Genomic DNA, 17,445 nt, shown 5'->3' with positions numbered 1-17,445 from the left:
ACAAAGTTTGAAAGTTACAGAGAAAAAATCGTTAAATAAAAATAAATGAAAATGAAAACAAAGATAGGAAGTAACACTTTTGAAGATAGAGTATTTAGAGAAGAGTGAGCATTCACCTTTAGTAGAGACCCCATAAACATCCTGGAATTAGCTCTTACTGGTATGTCCTCTCATATTCTCAGCAAAGGCCCCTTTGCACAAATTGCAGGATTTAAGAGACACAAATACTAGAATATACATCAACTTAATAGTCGGAGGGAAATAGAGTTTTGAATTGCAAAGGAGAGGATCAGAGGATGTAAGCTCCACGTCACCTCTTGTAAGTTTTTATCAGGGGTGAAGTGAAAGAAAAGAGCATTACCTCTCCACACCACTTCATTAATTACCGTTAATGGTAAAATTAGCCAAAATATTGACTTTCACCCAAGGTGACTCAAGTCAATGCCATAGCGTAAACTAAGCAAAAGCAAGTATCGCATGAGATGCTTGTAAACCAAAAAAAAAAACAAAGAAGTATCGCATCAGATGCTCTGTTGGAAAAGGAGAACAAAGCAAACAGAGTAGACGCCAATGCCATCGCGTTAACTGATAAATTAAAATCGAAGTATAATCTATCTTTGCAATCGGACCGACTGACAGTAGCGACCGATGGCGGAGGTTGATGCTCATACACAAGAAGAGTTCTTTGACGTCCTCACCAAAACCGGGCAGAAGACCGGCATTTCCAAGCCCAGGCAAGCTAAAACCCAAACCTCCTCTTTCTCTTTTCCTTTTGATTACCCAGATTTTACGAACACCCCATTATATCGAAGAATCAAGCAAGCAAGAAAGCGAGGAAATTTGTTTGATTGCGTTCACTCTTTTCTTGTAATTTCTCGAGAAACAAACAGAACACGTTGTGGAAAAGATATTGATTTAGGAAAGCCCTTCAATCAGTTACTTTTTTTTTTTTTTTTTTTTTTTTTTTGAGTCAATTGAGTTGATGAATTGAAAATAATCCAACCAATTGTTTGCCCTTCTTTAAATCTTCAGTTTAAATGTATGCAGAAGTAGACATGCTTGATGTTCTCATGGTAGCTGATTTTACTGATGGCAATATGCTATGTTTCTGCTTTTTGAAGAATTTTGTGCTGATGACCAGTAACTCTGATTGAAAGTTTCATGGTTTTTATCACTCTATGTTGTGACATATATTCTTATCTATGAATACTATTGATGCCCATGTAGGGGAGATGTTCATCGAGAAGGAGATTACCATCGAGCTGTACATGTGTGGATTTTTGCTGAGAGTACACAGGAACTTCTTATCCAACGACGAGCTGACTGCAAGGATTCATGGGCAGGGCTGTGGGATATCTCAAGTGCTGGACACATATCCGCTGGTGATTCGTCACTCGTAACAGCTCGGTAGCTAGCTTCATTACCCTTTCTTGTAACAGACACTTACCGCTTGTACTATATTTTCCTTTTACAATACATGTACAAATCATAACCAGTTTACTTATAAAGTCATTTGAGCAGCCACCCTGGTTTTTACTTGTTTAATCAAGCTCCTGTTTGCGTGATTCATCTGGATAGTCTACTGTTTTGTGCTAAGTGTGGCTGATTGTATTGTACTTTTTAGTTGCTATTTGTGTGACTTTCTTCTTGATACAGTGATATTGTGGGATTTCCAGTTCATAGAGTTTTTTAAACTTTCTAGGCTTTCTAAAATTTGATTGATAAAATGATAACAAAGTTCAAAGCTCATATGAACCTAAGAAGTTGAAGGCCTTAGCAGATAGGCATTTTTGTCTTCCTTTAGGAGAATACTAGTCCCTAATTCTTATATTAGGGGTTGCATGCCAAATTCCAAGAGTTAGGCCTATATGGAGATGGACCTTTTAGCATAATAATTTCATTTTTTTTTTTCTCTTTGATCATTTTAGGTGTGGTGGCATTAATATTGACGGCAGCCAATTTGCTTACTATCTTTATTTTCCCTTTTCTCAGCCAAGCTTTACAGTTTTAGTTCTTTGATCAGGTCCATTTCATATTATATATTTTCTTGTTTCCTCTATTAACTGCTACGAGGAAGCTGATATTGGTCACTATTGCTTTGTATAGAATAAAATTACTTTGGAATTAGTTTTTAAAAATGTATCCCTTTTACATGCCTTGTACAAGGTGATGCTAATTGAATTTCCATTTTTCAATAGTAGATATTGTTTTAGAAGATTGGTAATGAATTTATACAGAAGTGCCTATTACAGAATTTACCTATTTCTGAATTGAAGTATTTATCTCCTTATTTCCTCAAGTTACTGCTCCACCTCCCCTTTTGTGCATGAGACAGTCATGCCAATTATCCTGCGTATTTTGTTTTTAAAATTTAGAGCAGCATGAAGTGTGCTTGTTACTGAAACATAGTAATTTATATATCAGGAGGGAGCTTCAAGAAGAGCTAGGTGTAACACTTCCAAAGGACGCATTTGAAATGATATTCGTTTTTCTTCAAGAGTGGTTAGTAGGCCAATTCCTTTGTTCTATTGTTGGATATATATTTCTTTGTCTAGCAGCTTTTAGTACGGTCTGTTGTTTCGTGAATAAATTGTTATTAGTTGTTACTACATCTGGATTTTGATTTTCCCTTTTTATGTTAGTTTGGAGTGAGATATGCTTCGCTAGTCTACATTGTTATTGTTAAGCACTAGTTCAGAATTTCATAGCTCTTTGAGATATAGGTGAGATGTTATTATACTGTGAGGCTTTGTGAAGTTGTGGAGCTGTTAAGTGGTTAAAGGCATCTGAAAAAGGATTCCCGTATTGTTCCAGACAGCATCAGTTAATGCCTTGAAGTTCATGAGGATGGGTGTATAGTAGTAGAGGGGATAGGATTGGGAGTACTACTAATAAGGGGTCAAGACAGGATGAGTTTTAAGGTCCTTGTATATCAAGGTTAAAAGGGTGTTGTATTGTATGTGGTTACTGCATAAACATGCAAGCAGTAAACAATTGCGGAGACATCCTTAGGAAGAGTAGAAGAGCAAGGAGGAGAAGACAAGCACAAGAGATTTTCATGCACTCAAAGTTTCCAAAGAAGCTTCATAGCTTCAACCACAATTATGCTTAGTTTGGACCTGTACAGCACCCTAATTATGCTTGCCCAGTAGGCTCTTCGCTTGACATTCAATCTTAAGAGAACAATCCTGGTTTTTTCTTTGATGTTAAACTGCTACAAAATGCATGAACAGTAAGGTAGATTTAACACTATCTAGCATGAGGTTGATACAGGGGTGGCCTTGCCCATCTGGACATCATGGCTGGCATTGACAGTCTGGTCAAACAAGCTTGAATAGGTATTTACCATCCAAATTTGTATAAACTAGGAAAGAACATAATTGTGCCAGCTCTACAATATTCTGCCTGTGCTTAGGAGAAAAGGTTGAGCAAGATTAAGGAGAGAGAATAGATACCAACTAGATCCATTTTGGACGCCATCTAATTATTGAGACAATCAATCGGCGGAAGTTTTTTGGAGTGAATTGAAAGACTTACATTAGCTTTAGTACAGGTGCAGGGGGCTACAAATTATTTCTGATATTTGGGATAAATAATGCGAAATCATAGGAAAATGGATGATGATTCAATAAATAGAGTTAGAAAAGGGCGGACAACGTGAAGGCAAACTAGTGGTCTGTTATGTGATTAAAGAATACCAAATAGGTTAAAAAGGAAGTTTAACAGAACTGTCCAGAGGCCAACTGTTTTGTACGGGGCATAATGTTGACTGGTAAAGCAAAAGCAAGTGCAATGCATCCATGTAGAAAAATGAGAATTTGAAGATGGAAGACAGGTGTGACTAGAAAAGGCAGAATTGAAACCCATCAATTTACAACAAAATTAGGAGTGAAAGTGATAAGATACGTGAAATTAGGCTTAGGTAGGCATAATCAACATAGACCACTAGATGCATCTATAACTAAAGAAAGACATGCTAAAGTACAAGATAAAAGATTAAAGAAGCCAACCAAAATTAACAAGGGAAGAAGTGAGACAAAAGGATATAAGATTTCAGATTTAGTAGAAGACATTGTATCTTAATATGAAAGAATGAAAGATGAGAATTCAATGTTCTATTCCATACAATTAGGACAAAGGCAGGTTATTCTTCAGTCACCTTTGAACATTCTTTGTGAAAAATAGATGTCTTTTGGTGGTGGAAGGAAGGCAAGAGTTTTGTGGAATTGCACTGTGCTTGCTGACTTTTGGGTGATTTTGGTTTGAGAGAAATAGAAGAATCTTGTTGAACTATAGTGGGGATGTAGAAGAGAATGCTTGGGAAAGAATCAGGTTTTGGGCATCTTTATGGGCTTCTCTTTCTCCAGCTTTTAGGGATAACTCATTTTGTGTAATTTTATTAGATTGGGGAGCTGCTGCTGGATAGTCTTTTAGAGTTGAAATACAATGTAGAAGGTGTATTTTGGATTTGATTGTTAGGGTTGTATCATTTTGATGGTGAACTCCTGGTTCACTAAGTTTTGTATTGTAATGTTTCTCTATATTAAATTATTTTTTTCATAGAAAAGCGGGTGTCGGTGTTCCGAAACGACCAATTTGTTGAGGGCTTAGTTGTGGTTGTCTAGTGAGCAGAGCTTGTCTGGGTTTAAAGCTTAGGGTTGTTCTGGGTTTTCTCTTTGGTTTGTGAGAGCTGGGTTGTTTTTATTCTTTAGTCTTGTTCTATCTGCTGTGGATTCCTTATCCACTTTTGTATTTTGTTCCTGTTTTAATACAATTGTTTCTATTCAAAAAAATAAAAATAAAATACAATTACGACAAAGGGCAAGGATGACAATGATGACGGTGATGATGTTTGTATTTTGTTTATAGTTAAGATCTGCTGTGTATTAACTGATGTTGGGTTACATTTTGAATGCAGTGTAACAAATGATGGAAAATTCATCAATAATGAATTCAATGATGTATATTTGGTTACAACTGTAGATCCAATCCCTCTTGAGGCATTTACTCTTCAGGTGAGGAGGGTGATGTATGTCAAATAGAAGTTCCAATGATTCATGTTTTATCTTTTTGCTATTTTATGATACTTTGACTTTTCTGGGATGATCCATTAATTACATTATCTTTAAGTCAGGAAATATGGCCATCAGAATTATTAATCACTCATAGAAACAGTTCAAAGACTAGGGGTGAAAACTAATAGAATAGGAAGATGTGCTGGCTTATATAAAAAATGCAACTACGATATTGCACATGCAACCATATGGCTGAATTATACTCATTTAGATAATGCTTGCTATACAGCCATTGTTGCCATGTAAATTATCATGAGTATCTGAACATCTCCTCTCTAATGGCAGGAAACAGAAGTCTCTGCTGTTAAATATATTTCTTACGAGGAGTATAGAAGCTTACTTGCTAAAGAAGATCTTGAGTACGTCCCCTATGATGTAAATGGGGAATACGGTCAGCTTTTTGACATAATTGCAAGGAGGTATGCTATTGAAAAGCATTTTAAGTTTTTTTATTTTTTATTTTATTTTATCAGTGAGATGGAATGATCCATCCCATGACTAGCCTATATGAAGATTCTTTCTTGTAAGACTTAAGCTGGTCAAGAAACAATTTACTCCCGAGTCCTGATACCCATGTAAGGCTGGATTTAGTTGCATCTCCAAGAAATTTTTATTTTTATTTTTTAAGAAACAATATCTGTTTTTTATTTTTTTATTTTTGTGTGTAGACAAAAAGATTTTGAAATTTAAATTTAAATTTAAATTTCTTTCTTTTTATTGTTCATCGCTAGCGTCATGGAATAATGAATGTTCTTGTGCCTCCATGGCAATAAAATTTTATTCTTTGATTTACTCGGCCTGAAAAATATTAATTCCGTATCAAGAAGACTGAAAGACATACAATACTATATCACTATCTGTTTCAAATTTCCCCGATATTCACTACTTTCTTATGTCAGCTATTTGATCTTAATTTCCTAAAGGTACAAGGAGAACACTATAGCTCGAAGTTTATCTCTACAAAAGCAACTCCAACGTTATGCTCCTGTTTCTCTCAGTGCCGAGGTTATTGTCCTTGGTCATTTCTTAGATCTATTATTCCTTTAGTAAATTATGTAATTAGTTTATTCTTTTTTCTTTAAATTTTATTGGATGTAGACAATATTCAGTCATGGTGCAATGATTAAAAGTTTTAGTTGGAAGTTGGAAAGGTAGAATGGTTATAAGTTTTTGCTGCACCCTGAGTTGCTAAGAAGCTTTATCATTTGTTTTGACAAAGTGGGATCAATTTGTTTATGCCAAAATCTGCATTGAGATGTTTTGGCACCATGATTCAGTGATAAGGAATGTGAATTCTGTAGGTATTATTTGGTATGCTTCTGGAAGAAGAGGAATGCAAGGGCTTTCAAAGGCATTGTGCTCTTTGCAAGCCTTGTGGCTGTTGTGTTTATTCATCCAACATTCCGGGAATACAATTTAGTTAGTGCCTTTTTGGCGAGTATTTCATAGCCTGAGTACTACTCTTTCCACCAGTTCTGTAACTTGTAAACATGTTACATGAAACCGTTGAAACGATTTAAAAGTTGGTTGAAAGTACATGCAGCTTTCTTACCTAAAAGGTGAACCATAATGTTACAGATTTTCAAGAAGATGGTGTAACTTTTGTTGCCTTATTTAAATTTTAACTTTGTATCTGGAATATAGCTTGTTAAATACTTTGATGTTGAAATTCCTCCTCCCCTCTCCCATCGCTTGTGTATCAGCAATCTTCTTCTTCTTTTTCTTCGTCTTGTAGTTGGTTGTGTCCTTCCTTTTTCTTTTCCCCAAAATGTAGTTGGTTGGGTCCTCCAAGTGAAGTTGAGCATATTTTGTTTCCTTGATGCAGTTAACAGGGCTTCCAGATGCAGACAGGGAGGCTCTGGTGTTACTAATTAAGGCTGCAGCAATTATGGACGAAATCTTTTACCTGCAGGTTGAATAGATTTGTAATGAAACACGTGCATTGTTAGATAATTAAACAACCTGTGTATTTGTGCTGTTATGTTATTCTGATACATAAAGACTGTTAGTATGGATGAAAATAATGATATGCGCTGCTGCATGGTAGATTCGAGTATCACCAATAGTGTGCATCGGCATACACATATTGTGGAATATATTTTGCACTATAATTTCTTTCTTTGTATGCAAGTAAAAATGCACTAACTGAGCCAAGGGGGAGCTATGCAAATACCTTGTAATTTTCCTTGTGTTGAACCTAGTTTGTCAGGCACATAGATTATTATTATTATAATTCTTAATCTATGTTGTAGTGTCCATTTCTAATTTTTTTTTTTCCATTCTTTGTTTCTGATTTTACATTTAGGTTTGGTACAGTAATCCAGTTCTACGAGATTGGTTAAAGGAGCATGCTGATGCATCACAGTTAGACAAATTGAAATGGATGTATTACGTAATTAATAAGAGTCCATGGTATGTCTTCTTCAACTTAGTTTTCTTTCAGGTGTATACTATGCACATGCTATTTTTACCTACAAATGTACCGTGTGCCATGTGTATGTGCATGCGTGCGTGTGTGTGTGTGGGTGGATGGGTGTGCTCATGTAATTTTGGATGATACTACTTGATTAAATATCTGCAATATTACGTAATTAATAAGAGTCCATGGTATGTCTTCTTCAACTTAGTTTTCTTTCAGGTGTATACTATGCATATGCGATTTTTACCTACAAATGTACCGTGTGCCATTTGTGTGTGCGGGCGTGTGTGTGTGGGTGGATGGGTGTGCTCATGTAATTTTGGATGATACTACTTGAATAAATGTCTGCAATATTTTCTATCAACAGGTCATCCCTTGATGAAAATGAGGCATTTTTGACAACTGCGGATTCGGCTATAAAGTTGCTTCCTGAAGCGACTAGACCTGTTACTGGGTGGAAGGGACTTGAATACAAAGCTGCGTTTCCTGTGCTGAAACCACCTGGTGCAAACTTCTACCCGCCAGACATGGACAAAGTGGTATATGATTGAGCTGATTGTATTGTAGAAAAAAAGATCTTATAGATATACGAACACCAGTAAATTTCTTTTTGTGTAGGAATTTGAATTGTGGAAGACCAGTCTAACAGAGGACCAACAAGAAGCTGCAACAGGCTTTTTCACTGTTATTAAAAGAAACAGTGAATTCAGTCTGGATTCTTCCTTGTATAGTAGTACAGTTAGCAGCACAAATCATTCAGTGGGTTCCACTCATGATCTATATAGTGTTCCTTTCTCCCAAGAGTATAATTCTTCCCTCACACGAGCTGCTGAGTTCTTGCATAAAGCTGGTGACTTTGCCAGTTCTCCTAGGTATGAGTTTGACGAATTTCTTTTCTTCTAAGTTGTTTCATTGCTGATTCTAAGTTAAGAATTTTATATGCATTTCATGGTGCAGCATGGGTTTAAATACAGGGATTTCATGCTTTACAAGGCAAGAGTCCAAGAAAATTCCCTTTGTATTTTGCTGTGATATATGGTTGATTTTATGTGCGTTGAGCCATCCCTTAATATCTGGCTGTAAATATGGCTGATTTATGACTGATATCCATTAGCATATCACAACGAAATATCAAGGGACATAAAAAAACATTTGCCTATATCCGTCTTACGTCGTATCTCGTAAAGCCTGAAATTACTTTTTTTCTTTTATCAGTGAAACCTCTGTATTTAAACTCATTACTGCATCAATAAAAATGCGTTCAACAATTTTTTAAGCTTAATAAGCTATTAAAGCTGGAGATAGTAGTTTGATTCTCTGCAATTGAAGTTTCCCAATCTATAGTGATTTCTGCATGTTAGAGTATGATAATTATTGGTCCACATCCCAGCTTAAGCTTTTAGGAAAAATAGTAAACCTACAAAACTTGACAGTGGTCATGCTAAATATCATCTTCGTACAACTGTTAAATTAATCTTGTGTTCTCTATGAAGTTTGAAGAGGTTTCTTCACAGCAAGGCCGATGCTTTTCTTTCAAATGACTACTATGACTCAGATATAGCCTGGATGGAGTTGGTTAGTACAGTATTTAAATATACCGTTTACAATCATAAATTAAATGGTGTTGATACACAGTTATAACTATAGTTACTATTCGTTTCTAGAGAGAATTTTACCATGAGCTGGTTTATTAATATGTTGAAGTTTTATTGTGGTTATCAATATGTTGAAGTCGCTATTAATCAAACGGCTTGATCCTTTAATTGATTTTTATGTAATTTACAATCTAGAATATCTTGTTTTCTAAAGTTGCATGACCTGATCTAACCCATGTCCATCCCTCTGCTGTACAATGGGGTTATATTATATATGAATATGGAATCCCCTATTGTATTACCCATGACAGCCCCTCTCTCTCTCTCTCTCTCTCTCTCTCTCTCTCTCTCTCTCTCTCTCTTTATTTTTTGATTTTTGATTTTTTAAATAATGACCACAGTAATTTTTGATAACTAAACTAAACAGCAATACAACTGTGAACCAGCAGTCCACTGAAGATAGAATCAAACTGACAGCAAAATTTCTGCACTATATCTTTAATTTATGGACATCAAAACCACAGTGATGCCCAAATTTTGACTCTGCCCCACTATAGATACATTTCTTCCTCACACTTGGTTTCACATATTGTACCGTTCTTTTCCACCAAAATGGCCTACAAAATTGTCAACAGACTACAATTTCACAAGCTTGTTTCCCATCACCAAAAGCACAATGTTTCTCCACTAGTGAATGTGAAATCACCCAACTCAACCTCCTCATTTTTCAGAACTACCTGTACTACAGCATCAAGCAAATGAGACGGTGAAATGAATACTTTTAGCAGCCTCTTTGCACATGTTACACCAGTAAGGTCATAAGTTGACTTAGACCTCCGAATCATCGAGATGGGGTTAAAAATATGAAGAGATGATTCACCAACCAGCTTGCTGAAATAGGATTACACACGGAAAAACAAAAAACAAAAAAGTTGCAAGCTGATTCCATTATCCACCTTCTGTATAATCTCTATCATATGACATTTGTACTCAAAGAAAGTAGGGTAGAACACTCACCAACTTCAAGATCATTCATTTTTTACAAAATTGAAATTCCAACACATTGAAATTGGAGAGGAGACCTCAACTAGATGCTAATGGACATGTTATGTGACAACAAAAGCCTATGATGTAATATAATTTTTTTTTGTATATTCAGTGGACATCATTCACTATGTATATACTATGTGCACATAGTTTCTCATAAAAAGTTACAAATGAAAAAAGGAGCCTAGTCATGGCTCTCTTTTACCTGTTAATTTTAGCAGTATGTTTACTATAAAAAATGAATAGTTACATACATTTATCTTAAAAGGAAATGACCTTATAAAAAAATGCACTTAATTACAGAAACTTTTGTTCTTGAACTTCAGTTCTCTAAAATGGCATCAAGTTCATATGTATAATGTGAATTTTTACCCCATGAAGTATGGGAGCTTTCTTATTTTCCTCTTGAAATTTTATTATTTTCTGTAAAGTCTTAAGAGCATTAAACTGTTGATCTAGCCTTTATTTTTGTCTACTGTTCTGCTATAGGACTCAAAGCTGGATGTTACTATTGGTCCATATGAAACATATGAAGATGCTCTTTTTGGATATAAGGTATTTTTATATGGAGTACCCTTGTGTTTTGAGCTTCTGCATTCATGACCTTGTAGTTTAAATTTGTGAACTTAGGTGTAACATACATTTACAATGATATTGATCTCAAATTTATTCCTTTTTAAAAGTTAATAATTTTTATATTTCTTGCATTTTGGTGTTTATTGTCTAAAAGGACCTACTTGAGAATTCATGTGATAGCATGGTAGTAAGTTTTCTGCCTTTAGATGTAATTGAACTGCGTTTCATCTTAGGCTACATTTGAAGCATTTATTGGAGTTCGGGATGACAAAGCAACAGCTCAATTAAAACTTTTTGGTGATAATTTGCAGGTACTATTGTACAATCATTTTCTACTAGAGATTTAATAGCTTACCAAAAAAGAATTATCCTGGCAAACTTTGTTATCCCTTCTAACTATCAGTTACTATTATTGTTTGTTTATAAGGTTCTGGAGCAAAATCTCCCACTGGACAATATGTACAAGTCCAAAGATGTGATTTCTGCTCCTATTCGAGTCATCGATCTTCTTTATAATGCAGGAGTAAGTTTAGACTCTGGAAAATCTTTCAAGATGATTCTATTTTATGGCCACTTGCAACTTATTGATTAGAAGCATTATGGTTTGCCCTGCTTCTAGTGCTAACGTAAAAAACAAAAAACAAAAAATCCTTTTGCTGTAGCTGTCTCTCTCTCTCTCTCTCTCTCTCTCTCTCTGTGACATTGAGCGATGAGCAGTATTCTCGGCGAGATAATAGTCAATGAAAAATATTAGAATGGAGAAATATAAAATAAATGCATCTTCAGGTTTAGGTTTGAGTTTGACATAAATTTACCTATCACAAATAAATCTATTAAGTGCCATGGGTTTGGTAATTTTTGTCCTTAATTCTATAGTGTCCATCGAGGTCAGAGTCATCTACTTCTGTGTTTATTGTATATGCAACTTTAACTGGTTGGTGAAGTGACGTTGACAACTTCAAGTTTTACCTCAGGATGTAAAGGGTCCTCAAACTGTTGCTTTTAATCTACCAAATGACGAGCGTATAGTAAAAGATCGAGGAACATCAATGGTCATGCTGAAGAATATCTCCGAGGCTAAGTAAAAATTTCCTTCATTTTTATGTTTGTCATGTACTTAGATAAATATCAATTATTGCTTTTCGAAATATTCATCTGTTGTGTTCGGAAGGTAATGTCAGAACGGCTATGCTAAACCAGGTTCAAGCACATTCTTCAGCCTATAGCCGATGTTTGTATTACAAAGGAACAACAAGAACTTGTAGATTTTGAATCTTTCTTTACTCACACAATTTGCCATGAGTGCTGCCATGGGATTGGACCTCATAGCATAACACTTCCAAATGGTAGAAAGTCTACAGTGAGATTGGTCAGTGACAACTCTCTAAGTTATGTTGTTTACTTGTTCACTATAATTTGTTTTGACAACCTTTATTGGATTGCATTGCTGCTTATAGTAATCTAAACTTGTGTTCCAAACTAAGGTTCAACATATCTAACAGAACGGGAGAGTTGATAAAATTTTATTGTTAGGGAAATTTTCTTTTAGGTAAATCAAACAGTGTCGGTTGATAGCTCATTTGGAGGCTTCCAAACAAAGATTTAACACTCCATCCATCAATAATAGTTTCTTTCCATCAATGCGAGCATCTAAGTTTTGTTAGGTTTACTTACATGTTCAGTATTGTGAGAGAAAAAAAGTGTGAATAAGTGAGGGTTTGTGGAAGGTGATGAGGTTTCTAGGCATATGTGTTGCTGCTGTTGGGTCTAGTGAGAACATCTGTTTTTCCTTTTAAATGCTTTGTGTCCTTAATGGTAATTTCATATTGGGGTAAAATGGACAATTCACATTTCAAATAAGAGTCGGGTCTCAAAAGAAAATTGTTGGGTCCCATTAAAATTTCCCTTAATGTTATAGTAATTGTTTCTGGTGAATGACCAGCAGAACGAACAAAATCAAACAGCAGGCATTTCTAAGATAGCCATATGAACAACAGAATTATCCCTTCTATGTTACATGATTACAGCAGACAACATAAACATATTTTCAAGACAGCCACATGAACAACAGAATTATCCCTTCTATGTTACATGATTACAGCAGACAACATAAACATGTTTCCACAAAAAAAAAGGTTTCTGGTGAATGCACATATCAATTTGAGGTTGAATTTCATAGCTCTACCTACCTATCCTTATTGCAGGCAGACAACATAAACATATTTAAAAATTAAAGTGTTACAGGAAGCAACACTTTGTTAAAGTCCCAGTTAGTAGCTTTACTGGCCAAAAGGAATTGTCAGGAAAACTTGGGTGCCAAACTAAGTGTCAGCCTATTTACCAAAAAACTGTGCAAGTGTCTGTTAAAGTGAAATATATATTATATATATGTCATAATGAAGATTCTTTGGATAGTTGGTTTCCTACTTGTATGTTGAGGTAAAATTTTGTTTCCTATTGTGATAGGGTTGTGCACTTATGATGAATATATTTGTTATTTTCTTCCTATTTTTATCAACATAGATATCAAAGCGTTGGTTCTGAGACCTAGTGTATTAGATAAAAATCATTCCTCCTACCAGATGGCTTGCCGTCAAGTCATTTGGTTGACTTCGCTATGATATATATATAATTTATATGATATGTTTCCACATTACTGTCCAGAGTTCTCTCTCATCACTTTTAGAAACCATTAGACATCTGGTTGTTATTCTTTCATCTTTGACATCTGTCATCGGGTATTGGTGTCTATAAATTCTGTTGTGTTTCCGGTCTTGGTCCTGGAAAATCTCGTTTGCCCATATGATCAAAACATATTGTTGTTGACGTTTAGTAGTAACGATTCGTGTGTCCTTTGTATGGTTGCTTAAGGATGTTTAGGGTGCTCCTTACTAGATAGTTATTGAAGTTTAGTTTTGTTCTTGAGTTTGGTGTTGAAGTGCAGTTTGTTTAAACATATATGTCCCCTTTTAAGCTGAAAAGTGTTACAGTTGGTCGTTGCAGTAGGGCAGGTGATGCCCACCATAGGTTTATGAAGACACGTGGTGTCTTTGTATTGTGGAGGCATATCATAGTATCTAGCTCTGATGACTGCATTGTTGAAATGTTGAGGCACATCTTGTCATCCTGTATGTTGGCACGTGATGCCTAGGTTGTTAATGTGGGCAATGATATTTCTAGTGATTCTTTAAATGGAGCATCTATTGTAAGAAACTTTAGAAGTTTTAGCTCAAATTTTGTGAAAAATGAATCCGCATCAGAATCATGTAGTATTCTTTTTAGGAAGACTCCTGGTGACTACATGTGATACTCGCGGTAGTTGATATGTCCCCAGGAACCTTAGTTGCATGTTCTGTTATTTGCAGTTTTAGATGTCTATGAATTTCTCCAACTGATGGAGGGTTTGTTAGCTGTGAAGCATTTATTAGATGATCTGTATTTTATTAAGAAAAGGTATTCCAACAATTTCTGTCCAATTTATTGACGATTATAGTCAAATTCTTGTTCTTAGTATGCTTCTAATGTCATTTACAACATGTTAAGAAAAAGCAATTATAGAAGTCATTTTTTGAAGATTAACTACTTCAAGTCTGCACTATTTTCTTAATGCCAACTCTGGTTTGCCTTGTGTCTCTTTCATCTCCCGATAAAGGAACTGCAAGAACTCCACTCCGCTCTGGAAGAAGCAAAAGCTGATATAGTTGGCCTTTGGGCGTTGAAATTCCTAATCCACAAGGTGAGTGGCCATTTATTTTCTTGACGGTGCTTTACATCACTTTATCACTTTAGTGGGATGGTTTGTTTTACACGTTTTCCAACGCATTTGCATCTTTCTTTCTTTGGTCAATTATGTTATTATCAAGAGATGACAGTGGACCTCTTGTATTTTCATTTTTATTAATAAATATCCTAAGCAGTTATGTTATTACCAATGGAATTCATATACTAGTGGCATTGTTCTTCTGCTTATGCTTGTTAACTGGTTTTATTTTTCTGAGGGAGTCCAGGATTTGCTCCCAAAGACTTTATTGAAGTCCATGTATGTTTCATTTCTTGCTGGATGCTTCCGCTCAGTGCGGTTTGGTCTTGAGGAAGCTCACGGGTAAGCTAGCAATTCATTATACTATACTAGTATGTTTGGCCACCAAGTATCTTATACTTACTATATGTTTTCAGAAAAGGACAAGCATTGCAGTTTAACTGGTTGTATGAGAAAGGAGCCTTTATCTTGAACCCTGAGGAAACATTTTCTGTTGACTTTACCAAGGTATTACTACCTCAATTTTCTTGTTTTGCCTCGTGAGATGACACATCAAGGCTATGTATAAGTATTCCTTCATTTTTGTAAAAGGTTGAAGGTGCAGTTGAGAGCCTGAGTAGGGAGATACTCACCATACAAGCAAAAGGTGACAAAGAGGCTGCAAATTTGCTGCTTCAGAAACACTGCAAACTGTCGGACCCATTAAAAGTTGCTTTGCAAAGATTGGAGAAAATTCAGGTATAACAAATATTTCAATAATTAAGCTCTAAACATAAATAATTAATGCACTAGTTTGCAATTTTCATAACAAGCATCAAGGATGCAGTCATATTAAGTATCTAATAGATGATGACATCTTGCACTACAAATAAGATTTGCAAAAAGATGGCTGATTTCAGTTGATTATGTCATCACTCAATTGAGGAAAGAAGATGACTCCATACATGAATGAATAAATCATGACTATTGGTTTTAAGATGTTGGGGCTTTCCACTAGTAGCCAAGGTTTTGGTTTTGAGTTGTTTCTACTGTGCCCTTATGGGCGATGTTTCCATATGCTTTCGAGGCTTTGGATTTTGAGCATTGTCTTGAGCATATTTTAGCAACAGTCTTTCTCACTTTTTTCAGACTCGTGAAATGAAATGCCTCACTTCATGCCTAATGTCTTTTTAGTTTATCAGATTGACATGAATATATGATAAATAAGCATTTGTTTAATAGGCAAAAGAATGATGCATTTTTTGACCCTTATAGCGAATAATTGGTGGAAAATATTTTTGTGTTGCTTCTAGTTATATAAATCTCTTAATAAACCAAGGGACATTTCATATTAATTTACATGGACATAATTTGTCCTCGTCCATCCTTCTGACGTTTCCTCAAGTCCCGAACCCTAAAGAAGGCTCAGTCAGTGCATCTAAAGTTTATAATCTCCCCTTTCTTCTTTTATGTTATGGAAACCCAATGTAATTTAAACTTCCAAACTCAGTTCTATGAGCCAGAATTCTTTGGACTGTAAACTGCCTTTTAATTTCTGAACTATTTATCACAACAATTTTTATCACATAGTTACTAGTATCTTCTAATTTTGTGTAGGTACCTGTGGATATAGTTCCCACGTTCTCGGTAATTGATAAAATATTGGAGCAAAGATGCTAAATTGGTGAGTCTCATCCTTATTTTCTACCTTCTTTGAAGGATGCTAGTAAATGACAAAATAATTGCTGGATTAATGGGAAAATAGAATGGTTGATATCTTGATTCCATCTTATAAATGGGAAATGCTCTCAAACAGCATTAATATTGTAGCAAATAGTCTCATTATCTCTATATCATTTCAACATGTTGTCAAGATTGCTACATATTGTCCCATAACGATAGCAAATAGTCCAAGATAGGCTTGATATGACACAAATAAAATATTTGACATAAATAAAATATTAATATTGTGTCGATCTTGTTGATAAACTACAGTAATAGTGTTATTAGAGCACATTGCTACAGTGGTGCTATTAGTGAGCTTTTTCCTGTAATTTTCAACCTGTATCATGTGAAGCAACTAATCTCCTAATTCTCGAACAAAAAACTTATGCAGATACGAGACAGACAAGCTTCAATGGCTTTTTATTCTTCACACATTAATCAGGTTGGGTGGTGCAACAATTAAAGGTTGTTCTATTTATGAGCTCCTCACTCTAGGGACAAGATATATGACGTGACCTACAAGAAAACGTGAAGGTTGTTTCGACATGTTTAGGGCTCATTTGGTATTTCTGTGAATTTTTTCTTTTCTTAAATAAGTTTTTGCTTTTGTTTTTGCTGTTTAAAAAAAAAAAGCATAATAACTAAAATGGGCATGGTCATGCTGAATGCTATGTACTCACTTGTTTCGTAACAAATAAAAATATGCATAATCATGCTTATATAATTGTGCTCTTTTCTTTTGAATGCCATTAGCAGCTCCCAAAAATAAACCTACCATTTATGGATTAGTTATAAAATAAAATTTCACTTTCATAAATTGAACATGGAAACCTCTGAGTGCAGGGTAACTGTTTTGGCCATTTGAGTTACAAGTCCAATGCACATATTAATAAATAGAAATTTATTGAACCTATCAATCGCTAAAATTTATACATGTATGTTTCACTCTGGTAGGTAAGTTGATATTGCTTAATATGTTTAGCACATGTGAGGTACCTATGTCAGTTTACCTGTGGTTAAGTAAATTAACACTATTAAAGCATAATCGAGCATATGCAAGGGGCTTATAGCTCAAGTGGTTAGGAGTATTTACCAGTGCACCCGATATACTAAGCTCGATTCCCCCCTTCTCCAATATGCCTTGTATAAAAAAAAGGGAGATTCACTATTATACCCAATATGGGGGCCCAAATTATAAAAATACCCTATATAAAATGGACTTTAGAAACACACCCAAAGCCCATTTACAACATAACAAAAAAGCTTTTA

General features: G+C 35.1%; 1 protein-coding gene across 1 annotated transcript; it reads left to right on the top strand.

Annotated features, from left to right (window-relative positions):
* The first annotated feature begins 468 nt into the window (after positions 1–468).
* Positions 469–16,920, top strand: LOC117621596 (nudix hydrolase 3). Its single transcript, XM_034352165.1, has 22 exons — positions 469–734; positions 1,228–1,407; positions 2,425–2,502; positions 4,919–5,015; positions 5,361–5,494; positions 5,999–6,080; positions 6,901–6,987; positions 7,381–7,487; positions 7,862–8,033; positions 8,113–8,366; positions 8,988–9,069; positions 10,626–10,691; positions 10,946–11,023; positions 11,140–11,235; positions 11,687–11,793; positions 11,913–12,081; positions 14,365–14,448; positions 14,720–14,814; positions 14,889–14,979; positions 15,064–15,210; positions 16,069–16,135; positions 16,568–16,920. The coding sequence occupies exons 1-21, from the start codon at positions 649–651 to the stop codon at positions 16,129–16,131; spliced, it is 2,355 nt and encodes a 784-aa protein (XP_034208056.1). The 5' UTR covers positions 469–648; the 3' UTR covers positions 16,132–16,135; positions 16,568–16,920.
* Positions 16,921–17,445: the final 525 nt, after the last annotated feature.

Source organism: Prunus dulcis, chromosome 3, assembly GCF_902201215.1.
Source record: "Prunus dulcis chromosome 3, ALMONDv2, whole genome shotgun sequence".
Lineage (NCBI taxonomy): Eukaryota > Viridiplantae > Streptophyta > Magnoliopsida > Rosales > Rosaceae > Prunus > Prunus dulcis.
Note: the sequence above shows the minus strand (reverse complement) of the source record. Positions and strands in the feature narration are given on the sequence as shown.

Excerpts from the sequence above, each read along its gene's own strand:
- LOC117621596 (XM_034352165.1), top strand. The coding sequence starts at position 649 with ATGGCGGAGGTTGATGCTCATACACAAGAAGAGTTCTTTGACGTCCTC. Across the intron at positions 2,503-4,918 it reads TTCGTTTTTCTTCAAGAGTG|TGTAACAAATGATGGAAAAT; the intron begins GTTAGTAGGCCA and ends TTTTGAATGCAG. Across the intron at positions 10,692-10,945 it reads ATGCTCTTTTTGGATATAAG|GCTACATTTGAAGCATTTAT; the intron begins GTATTTTTATAT and ends GTTTCATCTTAG.